General features: G+C 39.0%; 1 protein-coding gene across 1 annotated transcript in view; it reads left to right on the top strand.

Moving 5' to 3' along the window:
* The first annotated feature begins 5,476 nt into the window (after nt 1–5,476).
* Nucleotides 5,477–12,278, top strand: part of LOC102192186 (mucin-2-like) — an 8,680-nt gene continuing 1,878 nt past the window's right edge. Inside the window, exons 1-17 of the mRNA XM_005728235.1 lie at nt 5,477–5,552; nt 5,682–5,937; nt 6,795–6,909; nt 7,277–7,367; nt 7,455–7,588; nt 7,687–7,903; nt 8,128–8,253; nt 8,349–8,463; nt 8,551–8,701; nt 8,824–8,937; nt 9,018–9,087; nt 9,207–9,344; nt 9,980–10,144; nt 10,567–10,661; nt 10,745–10,871; nt 10,979–11,234; nt 11,733–11,787. Of these exons, the coding sequence (XP_005728292.1) occupies nt 5,477–5,552; nt 5,682–5,937; nt 6,795–6,909; nt 7,277–7,367; nt 7,455–7,588; nt 7,687–7,903; nt 8,128–8,253; nt 8,349–8,463; nt 8,551–8,701; nt 8,824–8,937; nt 9,018–9,087; nt 9,207–9,344; nt 9,980–10,144; nt 10,567–10,661; nt 10,745–10,871; nt 10,979–11,234; nt 11,733–11,787 (2,301 nt within the window). The remainder of the gene's footprint in view (nt 5,553–5,681; nt 5,938–6,794; nt 6,910–7,276; nt 7,368–7,454; nt 7,589–7,686; nt 7,904–8,127; nt 8,254–8,348; nt 8,464–8,550; nt 8,702–8,823; nt 8,938–9,017; nt 9,088–9,206; nt 9,345–9,979; nt 10,145–10,566; nt 10,662–10,744; nt 10,872–10,978; nt 11,235–11,732; nt 11,788–12,278) is intronic.

Here is a 12,278-nt window from a genome sequence, read left to right as displayed (position 1 = left end):
TTTTATACAGTTGTCAGCCAGGCATCTAACTATGAAAAAATTACACTCCAAAAGACCCCGGGCTTCTGACAAAAAGACCCGGGCTTAAGCCCAGTAAGCCACCCCCACGCTCCGCCCCTGATGCCAGTCCTTTGTATTGTAAGGAGAAGCTTCTTTAAATTGTGGAGAGTCCCAAATTTAAGCCCTGTGAGAGTGTACCCCCAACAGGAACAATGGACCTCCGAATGATTCTCTACCTAATCACAAGAGCCAAGGTGTGAAAATGGGTGTATATCACAATCAGCAATCAGGTTTCGGATGAGCTCATTGTGAAACCTAACCCCACCCGATCATGTGATTTCCTGAGGTCAAATGGCCCAGCATGTGAGTGGGCGTTAAGGCCTCTGGGAAGGTATCTCAGAACTGGATTATAGATGGCAGACAGTTGGTGTTGTAAGCCACCACCTCTTTTTAAAGATGGTTGTTCACAGTGGACATAAATGGCTTCTTTCACTCCTCCTTCAAACCATCTGTCTTCTCTGTCCAAAATGTGAACACTGGCATCCTCAAAAGACTGATGCCAGTACGAAAGAGTGATGTACTTCAAAATCCAGCAACATACTCAGACAAAAACGGGTTCATCCCAAAGGCAAAACACAAACTTAACAATGTAGTGTATGCTGTACAGTTTAGTGAGGAATACCCAGACCTCTACATTGGAGAGACCAAACAGACACTTCAAAGCGCATAGAACAACATAGAATGGCCACCTCCACGGGACAAGACTCGGCTGTCCATCTGCATCTAAAGAACAAAGGTCACTCTTTCAAGGATGCCAGTGTTCACATTTTTAAACAGGTGAAAATATATTTATGAGCAACAGGAATTAGTGGCGCTGAATCTTTGATTTTATTTATTTTTTTGATGTGTTTTACTTGCATCTATTTGAAAGAATTAAATTAAATTACATTTTATTTTGATAATGACTTTCAAAGTAAAACAGAACACATAACAGACGCAGACTTGACTAAGGGATACAGCTGACAGAGAACAAAGGGAACGCAGCGGTAGGGATGACTGTTCACTAAATAGAAGGAGCACAGAATCACAACCTCAGAACTAGAACACAAGAAATGGTAAGCTGGGAATACTAGAGAGAGAAATCAAAAACCAAGAGACTAGGAAAGACGCATCATGAAATCAAAGATAACTGATGCAAACAGAAAAACACGGAGCCCACAGACACAGAACTGTGACATTTGTAAAGCCCATGTTGATATAATTGCTCCAATTTTACTCAGGATGGTGAACTGCTCCATTGCATGGTATTCTTTTTCTGATTGTGTGTATGATGCCCATGTTTGTCTTCTTCCTAAGAAGGACAGAGACCCCACCAATTAGTCTATTAATTAAAAAAATCATCTTGTCTTCACGTCTTAATAAATTTGAGGGGGCACTTTAATTTGATTTGACAGGATGAAACTTGGTTTATCCCTGACACATTTGCTTTCTCTAATACCTGTCATCTGTTGAATGTACTGTATGGAACAAACCCACCACATTGAGCTGTTATTTCCTAGACAACATTCTAGGAGTTGACTGAATGTTGGTAAATGGACTGATTCTTATATAGTGCTTTTCTACTCTCCCGGAGTACTCAAAGCGCTCTACACAACATGCCTCATTCACCGATTCGAAGCACTTCTAAACTCAAGTGCAAACTAAACTACATTCACACTCTGATGAACGCATTGGGGGGCAACTTGGGGTTAGTATCTTGCCCAAGGATATTTGGCATGCAGACTGGGAAAGCCAAGGTTCGAACCACCAACCTTCCGATCAGTAGCTGATCTGCTCTACCAGCTGAGCCACCACATGTTGGGGTGGGTGTAGTTTTGCTGGTGTGGTGTGGTCAGGTGGGCTGCCTCGTGCTCTGTGGGTCTTGGCAGTGCTGCTGGATGGGCCTAGGGCCCTTGCTCTTGGTTGATTATGGGAAACGGGGGTGCCCACTGGCATCAGCAGGGAAGCTGGGTCCAGGGAGGGGGCAATTTTGATTGCTACTGTACCAGAAAGGAGAGGCAAAAAGGGAAAAAAAAAAAGCAAAAAAACCCCTAATTAATATATCTATATCTGTATCTATAGATAGATAGATGCAATTTCCCTGATATAGCAAAGTATTTTATTCTATTTTCGTATAGTATATTATTCTATTTTATCTTATTCTATTTTATCTTACTCTATTCTATTAACGTTTAATTATCTTAACTTGTACTGTCCACTTTCTGCCGTAACCAAAAAATGTCTCATGTGTGGGACTAATAAAGGTTTAACTTATCTATTTTATATAGTACTTGTGACACAAAAATGCAAAAATCTGAACTCTGACTTTCACATTGACTCAACATGGAGCCATATTTGTACATTTAAAGCAGTTTGAAATGTACATTTCTTAAAATATGTTTTGAAGAAGCACCTTTAAAGCTGCATTTGATGTTTAGTTTTCCTCTCACTAAGGTGTTGATGATTTATCCTATACAAATATTTAGCAAGCTGTGACCAAAATACAGGTGTTTGGTAGAATTTTGTAGAAGGTGATGAAAGTAGCTCAATATGTTCTAAAAGTAAAAATCAAAACTACTGTCCAAACTATGTGTGAGAGTTAAAAAATTTGAAGCCTAACATGCCACCAGACCTCATGCATGTAAACATGACGCTGCAGGTCGGCAATGATAGTCACCAAGGATCTAGACCTGTGAGTTTATTTGCACATCCTGTGCAATTCATGAGCCAGTAGCAATTTAGACAGTGCCTTACGCACTCTTACTGCACTACCAAATATTAACTTTGCGTAAGTAATATAATTTTATGATATGTTTTAAAATATATTTTATTGTCAAATGAGAATGTCTTGATTTTATGGTAGCATTTATTGTTTTGTAGGATTTTAGTTGAATTTATATATTTCAAATATTACGAAAAATCTGTTCCCTCTGTGATATTCTCATAAGGGTCTTCCGAATCGCCCTTTGTCTGGTCCCTCACCCAGAACCAGTTTGCCATGGGATACCCTACCAGGGGGCAAAAGCCCCCGGACAACATAGCCCCTGGGATCCCTGGGACACACAAACCACTCCACCATGACAAGGTAGCGATTCGCGGAGGGGAATTTCAAACATTGTAATGTTCAGACATATAGAACAAAATAAAATAAAATAGATTTTTATTGTTATTGCACATGCACAATAAAATTGTGGGTGTTCCACACCATCTGTGCATGGACTAAAGCTATAAATAGTATTGCAGCAAGAATAAATATCAAACGAGAGGATTATAAACAAATAAGAGGAAAAAGCATAATAGAGGATAGGTTGCAAATTGCTTGAAAGTAGTGCATTGGACTTGGTCTGAGTATAGTCCATGTGTGAGTGGCCCGAGTGATAAGGGTTCCTCAGATCATGGCTTAGATTGGTGGGTGGGTGGACAGGGATGGGGTGTGGGGGGATAGTGTTTGTTGACAGTCCAAAAGTCAGCAGCCGGTATCTTATGGACCCAAAATGCAGATACAGGAGAACGGAGTTGAATTCAAACAAAAGGCGAGACTTTATTAGGGCTGATGACAGGGGTAAAAAATAAAAGCAAGGGCGAAAGAGGAATGACAACTAACCTTGTAAGCTAAACTAGGAAAATTAAAACAAGATAACTATGACAGAACTGTGAAGCTATGAGACAATATGAAAGCTCTGACATTATGAATGCTGTGACGAGCATGGAGGAAAATAGACATCCTGACAAAGATTGATTGACAACACAAAGACTAAATACACACATGAGGTGATCAGACAAAGTGGAGACACATGAGGAAACAGCTGACTAGAAAGAAACATAATGACATCACAGGGGAGAGTAAAACTAAACACATTGTACAAAGAAACACAAGACATTTCAACATAAAACAGGAAATATGGAGAGACATAGACATGACACAAACCAGCAGGGAATACTTAACACAGGGGTGATGACATAAAGGGATCTAATAAACAAAGAAGTAAACTAAGTAACCTGGAAGCTACTACCAAAAGAACTAAACATACACAATCAATATCAAAATACAAGGAAACTCAAAGCACTGGGTCACACGACCCAGGACCATGACACTGGCTCAGGGGAAGAAGTTTATGCGTTTGGAGGTGTGGGACCTGATTGACCTGAGGCGCCGACCAGAGGACAGCGGGTCAAGCAGGCGGGGTGCAAGGGGTCACGTGTGATAGGTCTGATTTTCCTGAGACAGGACGATCTGGCGATGCCCTTCAGTGGTGGAAAAGTACAGTGAATGATTTTTCGTGGTCCCTGAATAGAAAACATCCAGGCAGTAGGAGAACCCGCTCTCCCCTGAGGAGCGGTAGTAGGCCAGTAGCAGCTTCAGGTCGAGTTTGTTCTTCCTCTGGATGCAGAGGAAGTGTGGCCGCTGATGGGCCTTCTGATGGGTCCCAAACCTAAAGTACTAATATCTGAGTTCTTTTGTATGAGGGAGGTTCAGTTTCAGGTTATCAATTCTCAACCTCTGCCCTGTACGCTGTCTCATCTTCATCAGAGATGAGCCCAATAGCGATGGTGACATTGGTCTACTTAACGATGACATTGGTTGGGTTGGTGTTCAGTCATAGATATATAGGGCATACAGTAGGGGGCTGAGAATGCAGCCCTACAGGGATATATGAGTAAACTGATGAAAATTAGTTAAAGACATACATTGGTCAATTGTGTATGTAATGTGTAAAACACCCCCGATCAAATTGAGACTTTTCTTTCCTCGGTTTAAAGTTCCTTTCTGCTTGTGAATTTGCAGCATTCTCAAAAATGAGCTGCTATGTTAAAGCAAATAAAGGAATCAAATCCTGCTGCTTAATGGCTTTTGAGTAGAACATGAATACATGAGCAAGCTCCCAAGTATTGCAGGATGTTTGTCAATGATCTTATCAAATGTAAAGCAGATGGTAGATAAGTTGGCATAAGCTTTGCTTAAAGCATCTCATGTAGATTTCATATTATGTTAGGCAGTGTTGGGACTAACGCGTTATTAAGTAACACGTTACAGTAACTACGTTATTATTGTGGTAACGAGCACGGTAATTAGTTACCTACCTGGAGTGTCTCATTTTCCCCTTTTCATTTCTGTTTTTAATAAATTATAATTATTGGATCCTTATGAAACAATAGATTTTTATTGCTGCCTCTGTTGTCTTGAAATGAAGATATATTCAAGTGCAAACATACTTGTTCAATCAAGAGGAAGGATGTAATAATAAGTTATATGGGATTTGTGAAGGGTGTTGGACAGCCATCCAGCACATGTTTGCCATGACTAGCAATAAATCTTCACGTCTTACACAGGAAGAAGCTGTGAGAAAAAAAAGAAGTCTGATCTCAATATAAAAGGTAGTCAAGAACCACTCTCTACATTACCCACTCAGGGAACATCTAGTCCACAGTGGCAACAATGAGGGGGAGTTCGGTGGGGTTGTGCTTCCTTGCTTTGACTATAGCCCATGTCACTGAGATCCAAGCCAGATTGGGTAAGACTCAAATTATTTTGGTCTGCTTTATTTAAATAAATGTATCTTCTTCATTGATGCATATATGAACACAACATTTATAATACTTCCACCAATATTCATCTTTTATTTACGTGAATGTTTCTCCAGTCCGTAACCATGTGAGCAGCATCTGTAGCACATGGGGCAGGGAGCACTTCAAGACGTTCGATGGTGATGTGTACCAGTTTCCTGGCATGTGTGAATACAACCTGGTCTCCGACTGCCATGACACCTTCCCAGAGTTCTCTGTGCACATGAAGAGGAATGAAAATGATGGAAACCCGACAGTCAGTTATGTGGTGGTCACCATCACCGATTTTGCATTTCACCTCAGCAAGGATGTGGTCACTGTGAACGACCTGCCGTAAGTTAAAAAAGCAACTCTGATAGAATTATGATGACAATGATAATCTTTTATCTCAGATATATAAAACCAATACATACACACATTCCTAATGACATGAATTAACCACTAAATCATCATCAAGTCTGAAATGGAGTAGGAAGAAATATCCACATGCTTATTAATCTCTGATTGATTGATTGATTGATTGATTGATTGATTGATTGATTGATTGATTGACCATGTTCATCATTACGCACACTTCCCCTCAGCACTTGTATACACTCATAAAAAACACAATAAATTAATATAATTAGAGTGAAATAGTTAAATGCAGATAGGAATTTCCCCATGGGGATCAATAACGTATAAATTATTATCATTATTATTATTATCAGTCATCAATTTCATTAATTTCACATTCTTCAAAAGCAGGTTTCGAAAAATTTATTTGAACTGAAAAATGCTTGAACATTGGTGTAGGTCCACTGGAAAACTGTTCCACAATTTTATTAGACAAATGGAAATGCAAAAAGTTTGAACTGTTGTTAAAGATTTATATTTTATGAGTTCCATGAATTTCAAGATTTGTTGACTCCAAAAAGAAAATGTTAGTGTGGTTGCTGAATCCGGCTTCATTTAATGATTGTAGTTGCTTTTCCTGAAGTTCAGATAATGACTGAATTTAAGCTTTTTATACATTAACCCAGACGTCCAGGCAATACTCTTAAGTATGGCAATGTGAGTGAACAGTTGAAGTTCACAGAGTGATTTATAATGCAAAAGACTTTATTCATTACAGAGATGCTTCTTATATAATGTTAATTATAGATATAAATGAATTATAATTGTTAAAAAGATATTATCTTTCTTCTCAGTGTCAAACTGCCACACTACGAGGCCGGAGTACAAGTGGAAAGAAATGCAGTCTACATCAAGCTCCAGTCCAAAGTTGGCATCATTGTCATGTGGAACCTTGATGATGCAGTCATGGTAAATCCTTAAAATAGACAGATCCAATAGGACATTATTTTAAACACATTTCTTTTATTAATGACTAACAGCCCAACCTCCAGAAATACTTAGCCATACTTTTATATTTTGGTCTGTGTGGCATTTAAATAAACACATTGTCCTCGAGTTGAATTGCCGATTACCTGGTTCACTACAACAATAGTTACAGTGGTTACTATTGTCCTTGCATACATGTAAAGTCCTTAAATGTGGCAACTTTGATGCATTCGTTTCATTTTATTTTGTTATTATCATATATATTATATATTATATATATATTTTAATATCTTAAACATGTCATGTCTGGTTTCTAAAACTTTTTCTAACCCTTTACTCCATATTTAAGGTGGAAATTGATAATGATTACACTAACCGCACTTGTGGACTTTGTGGAGATTTTAACGGTGTTCCAGTTTACAACGAGTTCCTCCTTTATGGTAAAAGCTGTTCATCATTCATTAATTTTTTAAATCTTCAATATGCTGGCTATTGCGTGTCCCTACTAATGTAATTGTATGCAAAAGGTCGGAAAATCAGCCCCATTGAGTTTGGCAACATACATAAAGTCCATCGTCCAAATGATGATTGTGAGGACCCATATGAAGAGGAAGATGTCTCACAGGAAGCTATGAATGTGCCAGAGTCATGCAAAGAGTTTGTGAGTTTTGTTACCTACTTTAGCCAGGTTTAACGAAAGAGATCTGATGTTTTTTTTGTTTGCATTAAATAATTGTGCATGCGTTTACTGTTGTTTAGCAAAACACCTGTGAAGAGATGCTGCATGCAGAAACCTGGAGCTCCTGTACCAAACTGATTGACCCCGAGCCTTACATTCAGGCCTGTGTGCAGGACATGTGTGGCTGTACCAACCATTCAGATGACTTTTGTGTCTGCAGCACACTCTCTGAGTTCTCTCGACAGTGTTCCCATGCAGGAGGGGAGCCTCCCAACTGGAGGACTTCTGAGTTCTGTGGTAAAGTTTTGTTTTTTCTTTCTTTTTCTTTTTGTATTTTATATATTAAGTGGTAGAGAGAGAACCAAAACACTGAAATCACCTGAGCCAAGTATATGGTGAAATTTGGCAAATGTCAGAAGTAAAATAAGTGCACAAAAAAATCTGCTGTTTTTACACTCAAGTGAAAAACTTCAACAAGTTGATGTTTAGACACTTTGCGTAAATTCCCACTTCCTTCACAGCCAAACAGTGCCCATTCAACATGGTTTATGAAGAGAGTGGATCCCCTTGTGTGGATACCTGCACGCATCAAGACACAAGCTCATTCTGTGAGGACCACAAAATGGACGGCTGCTTCTGTCCTCCTGGTTAGCGCGCTTGTCAAATAAGTTTCTTTCTACACACCTGTTAAAGCTTCTCTTTTCATGGGATGTTACCTTCAAATGCCAACCTTCCATTTCAGGAACCGTGTTCGATGACATTTCCATGAGGGGGTGTATTGCTCAGTCTGAATGCCAGTGCAAGCATGGAAAAATCTATGAATCTGGTGAAGTTTACAGACAGGAGCGAGAGGAATGGTAATGTTCATAATGCTATCAGAATGTAATTTTTAACAATGTGTCTGCATATTTTGTTTTCTTAATGAATTTGGGGGGTTTTTTCAGCACGTGTTTTGAAGGTAGATGGGCTTGTGAAAGTCTTTCAACACCTTCTACGTGTGCGGTTGAAGAAGGTTCACATGTAACCACCTTTGATGGGAAAGACTTCACCTTCCATGGAGACTGTTACTACACCCTGGCAAAGGTGGAAAGAAAGGTAAATGAGCCTTAGTACGGTACAGTCAAATTTTAGACAATACTGTGTTGGGCACATGTAAGTAAAAATATATTGGATTAGGCTACATTTTTTTTCTTTTGCTTACGTTATGTGTATTTCAGGATGATGCAAGCCCTACGTTTACCATTCTGGTCAAACTGGTACCATGTGCACACCAAGAGTATGACACCTGTCTGAAGACCATCAAAATCCTGCTGAACAATGACAGACACAATGTGAGTTTAATACCGGGCTCGTGCTTTAAATATATACTGACAGCTGCAACATTTTAATGATCGATTCTGTTTTTATTCAGGTGTTAACATTCACTGCTGATGGCGCAGTAAAGCAGAATATGCAGAGTATCAGTTTGCCGTACTTCTCAGGTTGGTCAGAAAATAAGGAACTTTCGATTTAAGATGTTACTTTCATTTATGCTGAGACGTAAGAACTTAGCCACTGAGCCACTGATACCACAGATTTTTGTGTATCTCTTCATTCACAGGGGATATCAGTATATTCCACGCTTCGTCCTTTCACATCATCCTCCAGACCAGTTTTGGTTTGCAAATTCAGATCCAACATGTGCCTCTCATGCAAGTCTATGTCAGCCTGGAGCAGAGTTACAGAGAAAAGACACGTGGTAAGTTTTACATTAGTCTTAAAGCATTATATCACGAGGGCTATTATGCATTTATTAAGTAACTATTTATTGCAAGACTTAAAGAATGCTGTCTGTTGAAGATGGTTACATGATTTTGATGTATCTGTGCATTTCGAAACAAACTTTGCGATTTGCAGCTTAAACAAATGAAACACCAGCAGATTATGTTGACATCAGTGATTCATATGTTTTTTTTTTAATTAAACACTGCCAGCAACCTTATTACAACCTTTTGGCTAAAAGGTTGTAATAAATGGCCTCGCCCACTCTTAGAGCTACGGCAAGAAATTTAAAAAATAATGAGGGCGCTCGTAATAGACTGTTAGCTTCTTCAGATGAAAAGGAACCAGTTAAGATGGTGTGGGCAGCTAACTGGTATGCCATAATTAAAAGGCTATCTTGAAGGTTCAGTGAAAAGTAGACACTGAGGTAGCCAAAGAACATAATAGAGAAATTGTGTTTTATGTGACCAGGGATGATCTCAGGATTGTCCCACTCTGAATACCACCCAACTAGCAAGCCATTGAAAATCATTTGGTTTCATATACTTTTTTCTTTAGCATTCTTATTTGCATTTCATGATAATTTCTTCATTAAGAATCTGTAATTTTTAGGTTTATGTGGGAACTACAACATGGTCCTGTCTGATGACATGAACACTCGTCAGGGCATTGTGGAGGGAAGTGCAGCAGCTTTTAGTAACTCCTGGAAGGCTAGCCATATATGCCAAGACAGAGAAGACAGGCTCGATGACCCTTGTTCTTTCAGCGTGGAAAATGGTAAACTGGAAAGTGTTTTTGTCCATCAAGTTTATTTCTTATTCCTTATTTTATTGTCCACGTTTATGTTTTTTCTGAACTCCACCTATTTGTTTAGTGGGTTTGGATTAATTAGTAACTATAAATTGGTCATAGGTGTGGATGTGAGTGTGAATGGTTGTCTATCCTCTATGTGTTAGCCCTGTGACACACTGGCAACGTGTCCACGGTGTGTCCAGGGTGTACCCTGTCTCCCACCCACCCCGCGACCCTGACAAGGATAAGTGGAAGAGAATGGATGGATGGATGGATGGATGGAAGGAAGTTTATTTCTTTAATTGCTATCATTTGCTTGAAACTGATTTTCCAGGCACTAATTGCAGCATATATAAACAAGCAAGAAATATAAGCAAGAAATTACATTTTTACTCATCTACTTATAGAAAAGTATGCCAATCACTGGTGTGCCTTGCTACGACAGCCAAATAGCACGTTTGCAGAGTGCCATTCTGTTGTGGATCCTGAGATTTACTACAAGGTACAACACAATCTATCTGTGTTTCTTTAACTAAATACAGTGGGACTGTAATACAATAAAAATGTGTTCACTGTTTTCTACAGCGATGTACTTATGCTAGCTGTAACTGTGAGAAGAGCGAGGACTGCCTGTGTGCTGTCTTCTCCTCCTACACAAGAGCTTGTGCATCAAAGGGAGTGTTCTTGACAGACTGGAGAGAGAATGTGTGCGGTAAGTGTATCTGAAACAGCTCAGTAATCAAGTTTGATGAGCGTGTTCTTTTTTATTAGTTAGTCCAGAACTATGAGGTAATCATTAGCATATTTTCTGTAAAACAGAAAAATACACCAAGAACTGCCCAGCATCTCAGACCTTCTCTTACAAAAATCAGAGATGCCAGCTGACTTGCAGCTCATTGAGCTTAAAGCAGCAGAGCTGCACCTCTGATTTCTTGCCTGTGGATGGCTGTTCCTGCGCTGAGGGTCACTACCTAGATGACAACGGCATCTGTGTCCCAGTGGCAAAGTGTCCCTGTTACCATAATGAAGTCTACGTAAAGTCCGGCAAGTCCATCAGCACCAACAACGAGCGCTGGTGAGTCACTTCAGGATTTCAAATGAAACATCCTAAACTAAGGATTAAACAGGACCGTAATACATGTAGTATGATGGATTTACACAGACTTGGCTTTTTGTGTTGTATCTTTATAATTTTGGTGACTTTTTCTAGCATATGCACCAACGGAGTTCTTCATTGCCATTCTGGGAGAACCCGCATGTCAAGTCAGTTTTTTTCTTCTTCAATGAGAGAGTTTTTTTTAAAGACAATATATAGTATATTAAAGGAATTTGTACTTTTTTTCCTACAGTTTCTACAGCTTGTCCTTCTCCAAAAGAATACTTCAACTGCTCCACTGCAAGCGCAGGAGTTGTTGGAGTGCAGTGTGCTCGAACTTGTTTAAATCTGGACAATGATGATTGTGTGAGTTGTTTTTGATGCACCTCCAAGTCTGAAAAAACAATATCTAATAAATATTATTATTTTTATTTTTTTATTTATTTTTTTATCAATGTGGTCTTTCTATCCTCCCAGGATGCCACAGAGTGTGAATCTGGTTGTCGGTGTCCCAGTGGCCTCCTTGATGATGGTAAAGGTTTCTGTGTGAAAGAAAGTGACTGTCCATGCAAACATGATGGCCATCTCTATGTCTCCGGGACACAAATACCTAATCAGTGCAATACCTGGTAGGATCTTATTTTATTTTTTTGTTATTTTCTAATTAATACTTGTAGAGTAATAAACAGTATGTGATATATATGACATGTTTTTCTCACAGTATTCAAATTGTACTGTATTTACTTTTTTTTGTTGATACATTTAGTACCTGCCAAAGTGGAAAATGGACATGCTCTGAGAAAAAATGTCCAGGAACTTGCATTATTTATGGAAGTGGTCACTACACCACATTTGATCAGAAAACATATGCATTTCAAGGACAGTGTGGCTATATTGCTGTAAAGGTAAATAATGTATGCCAGAATCATCCAAAGCACAGCTGTCACCTAAATTGACCTTGTCATGTCCTCATCTAAAGTTTCTCATAAAAATAAACTCTGAACAATTAGGAGTAAAGTCAGT

The sequence above is a fragment of the Pundamilia nyererei genome, unplaced genomic scaffold (assembly GCF_000239375.1).
Source record: "Pundamilia nyererei isolate P.nyererei 1_Seehausen unplaced genomic scaffold, PunNye1.0 scaffold00027, whole genome shotgun sequence".
In the NCBI taxonomy this organism is placed as follows: Eukaryota; Metazoa; Chordata; class Actinopteri; order Cichliformes; family Cichlidae; genus Pundamilia; species Pundamilia nyererei.
The sequence above is the reverse complement of the archived record's forward strand: the minus strand, read 5'-3'. Positions and strand labels throughout refer to the sequence as shown.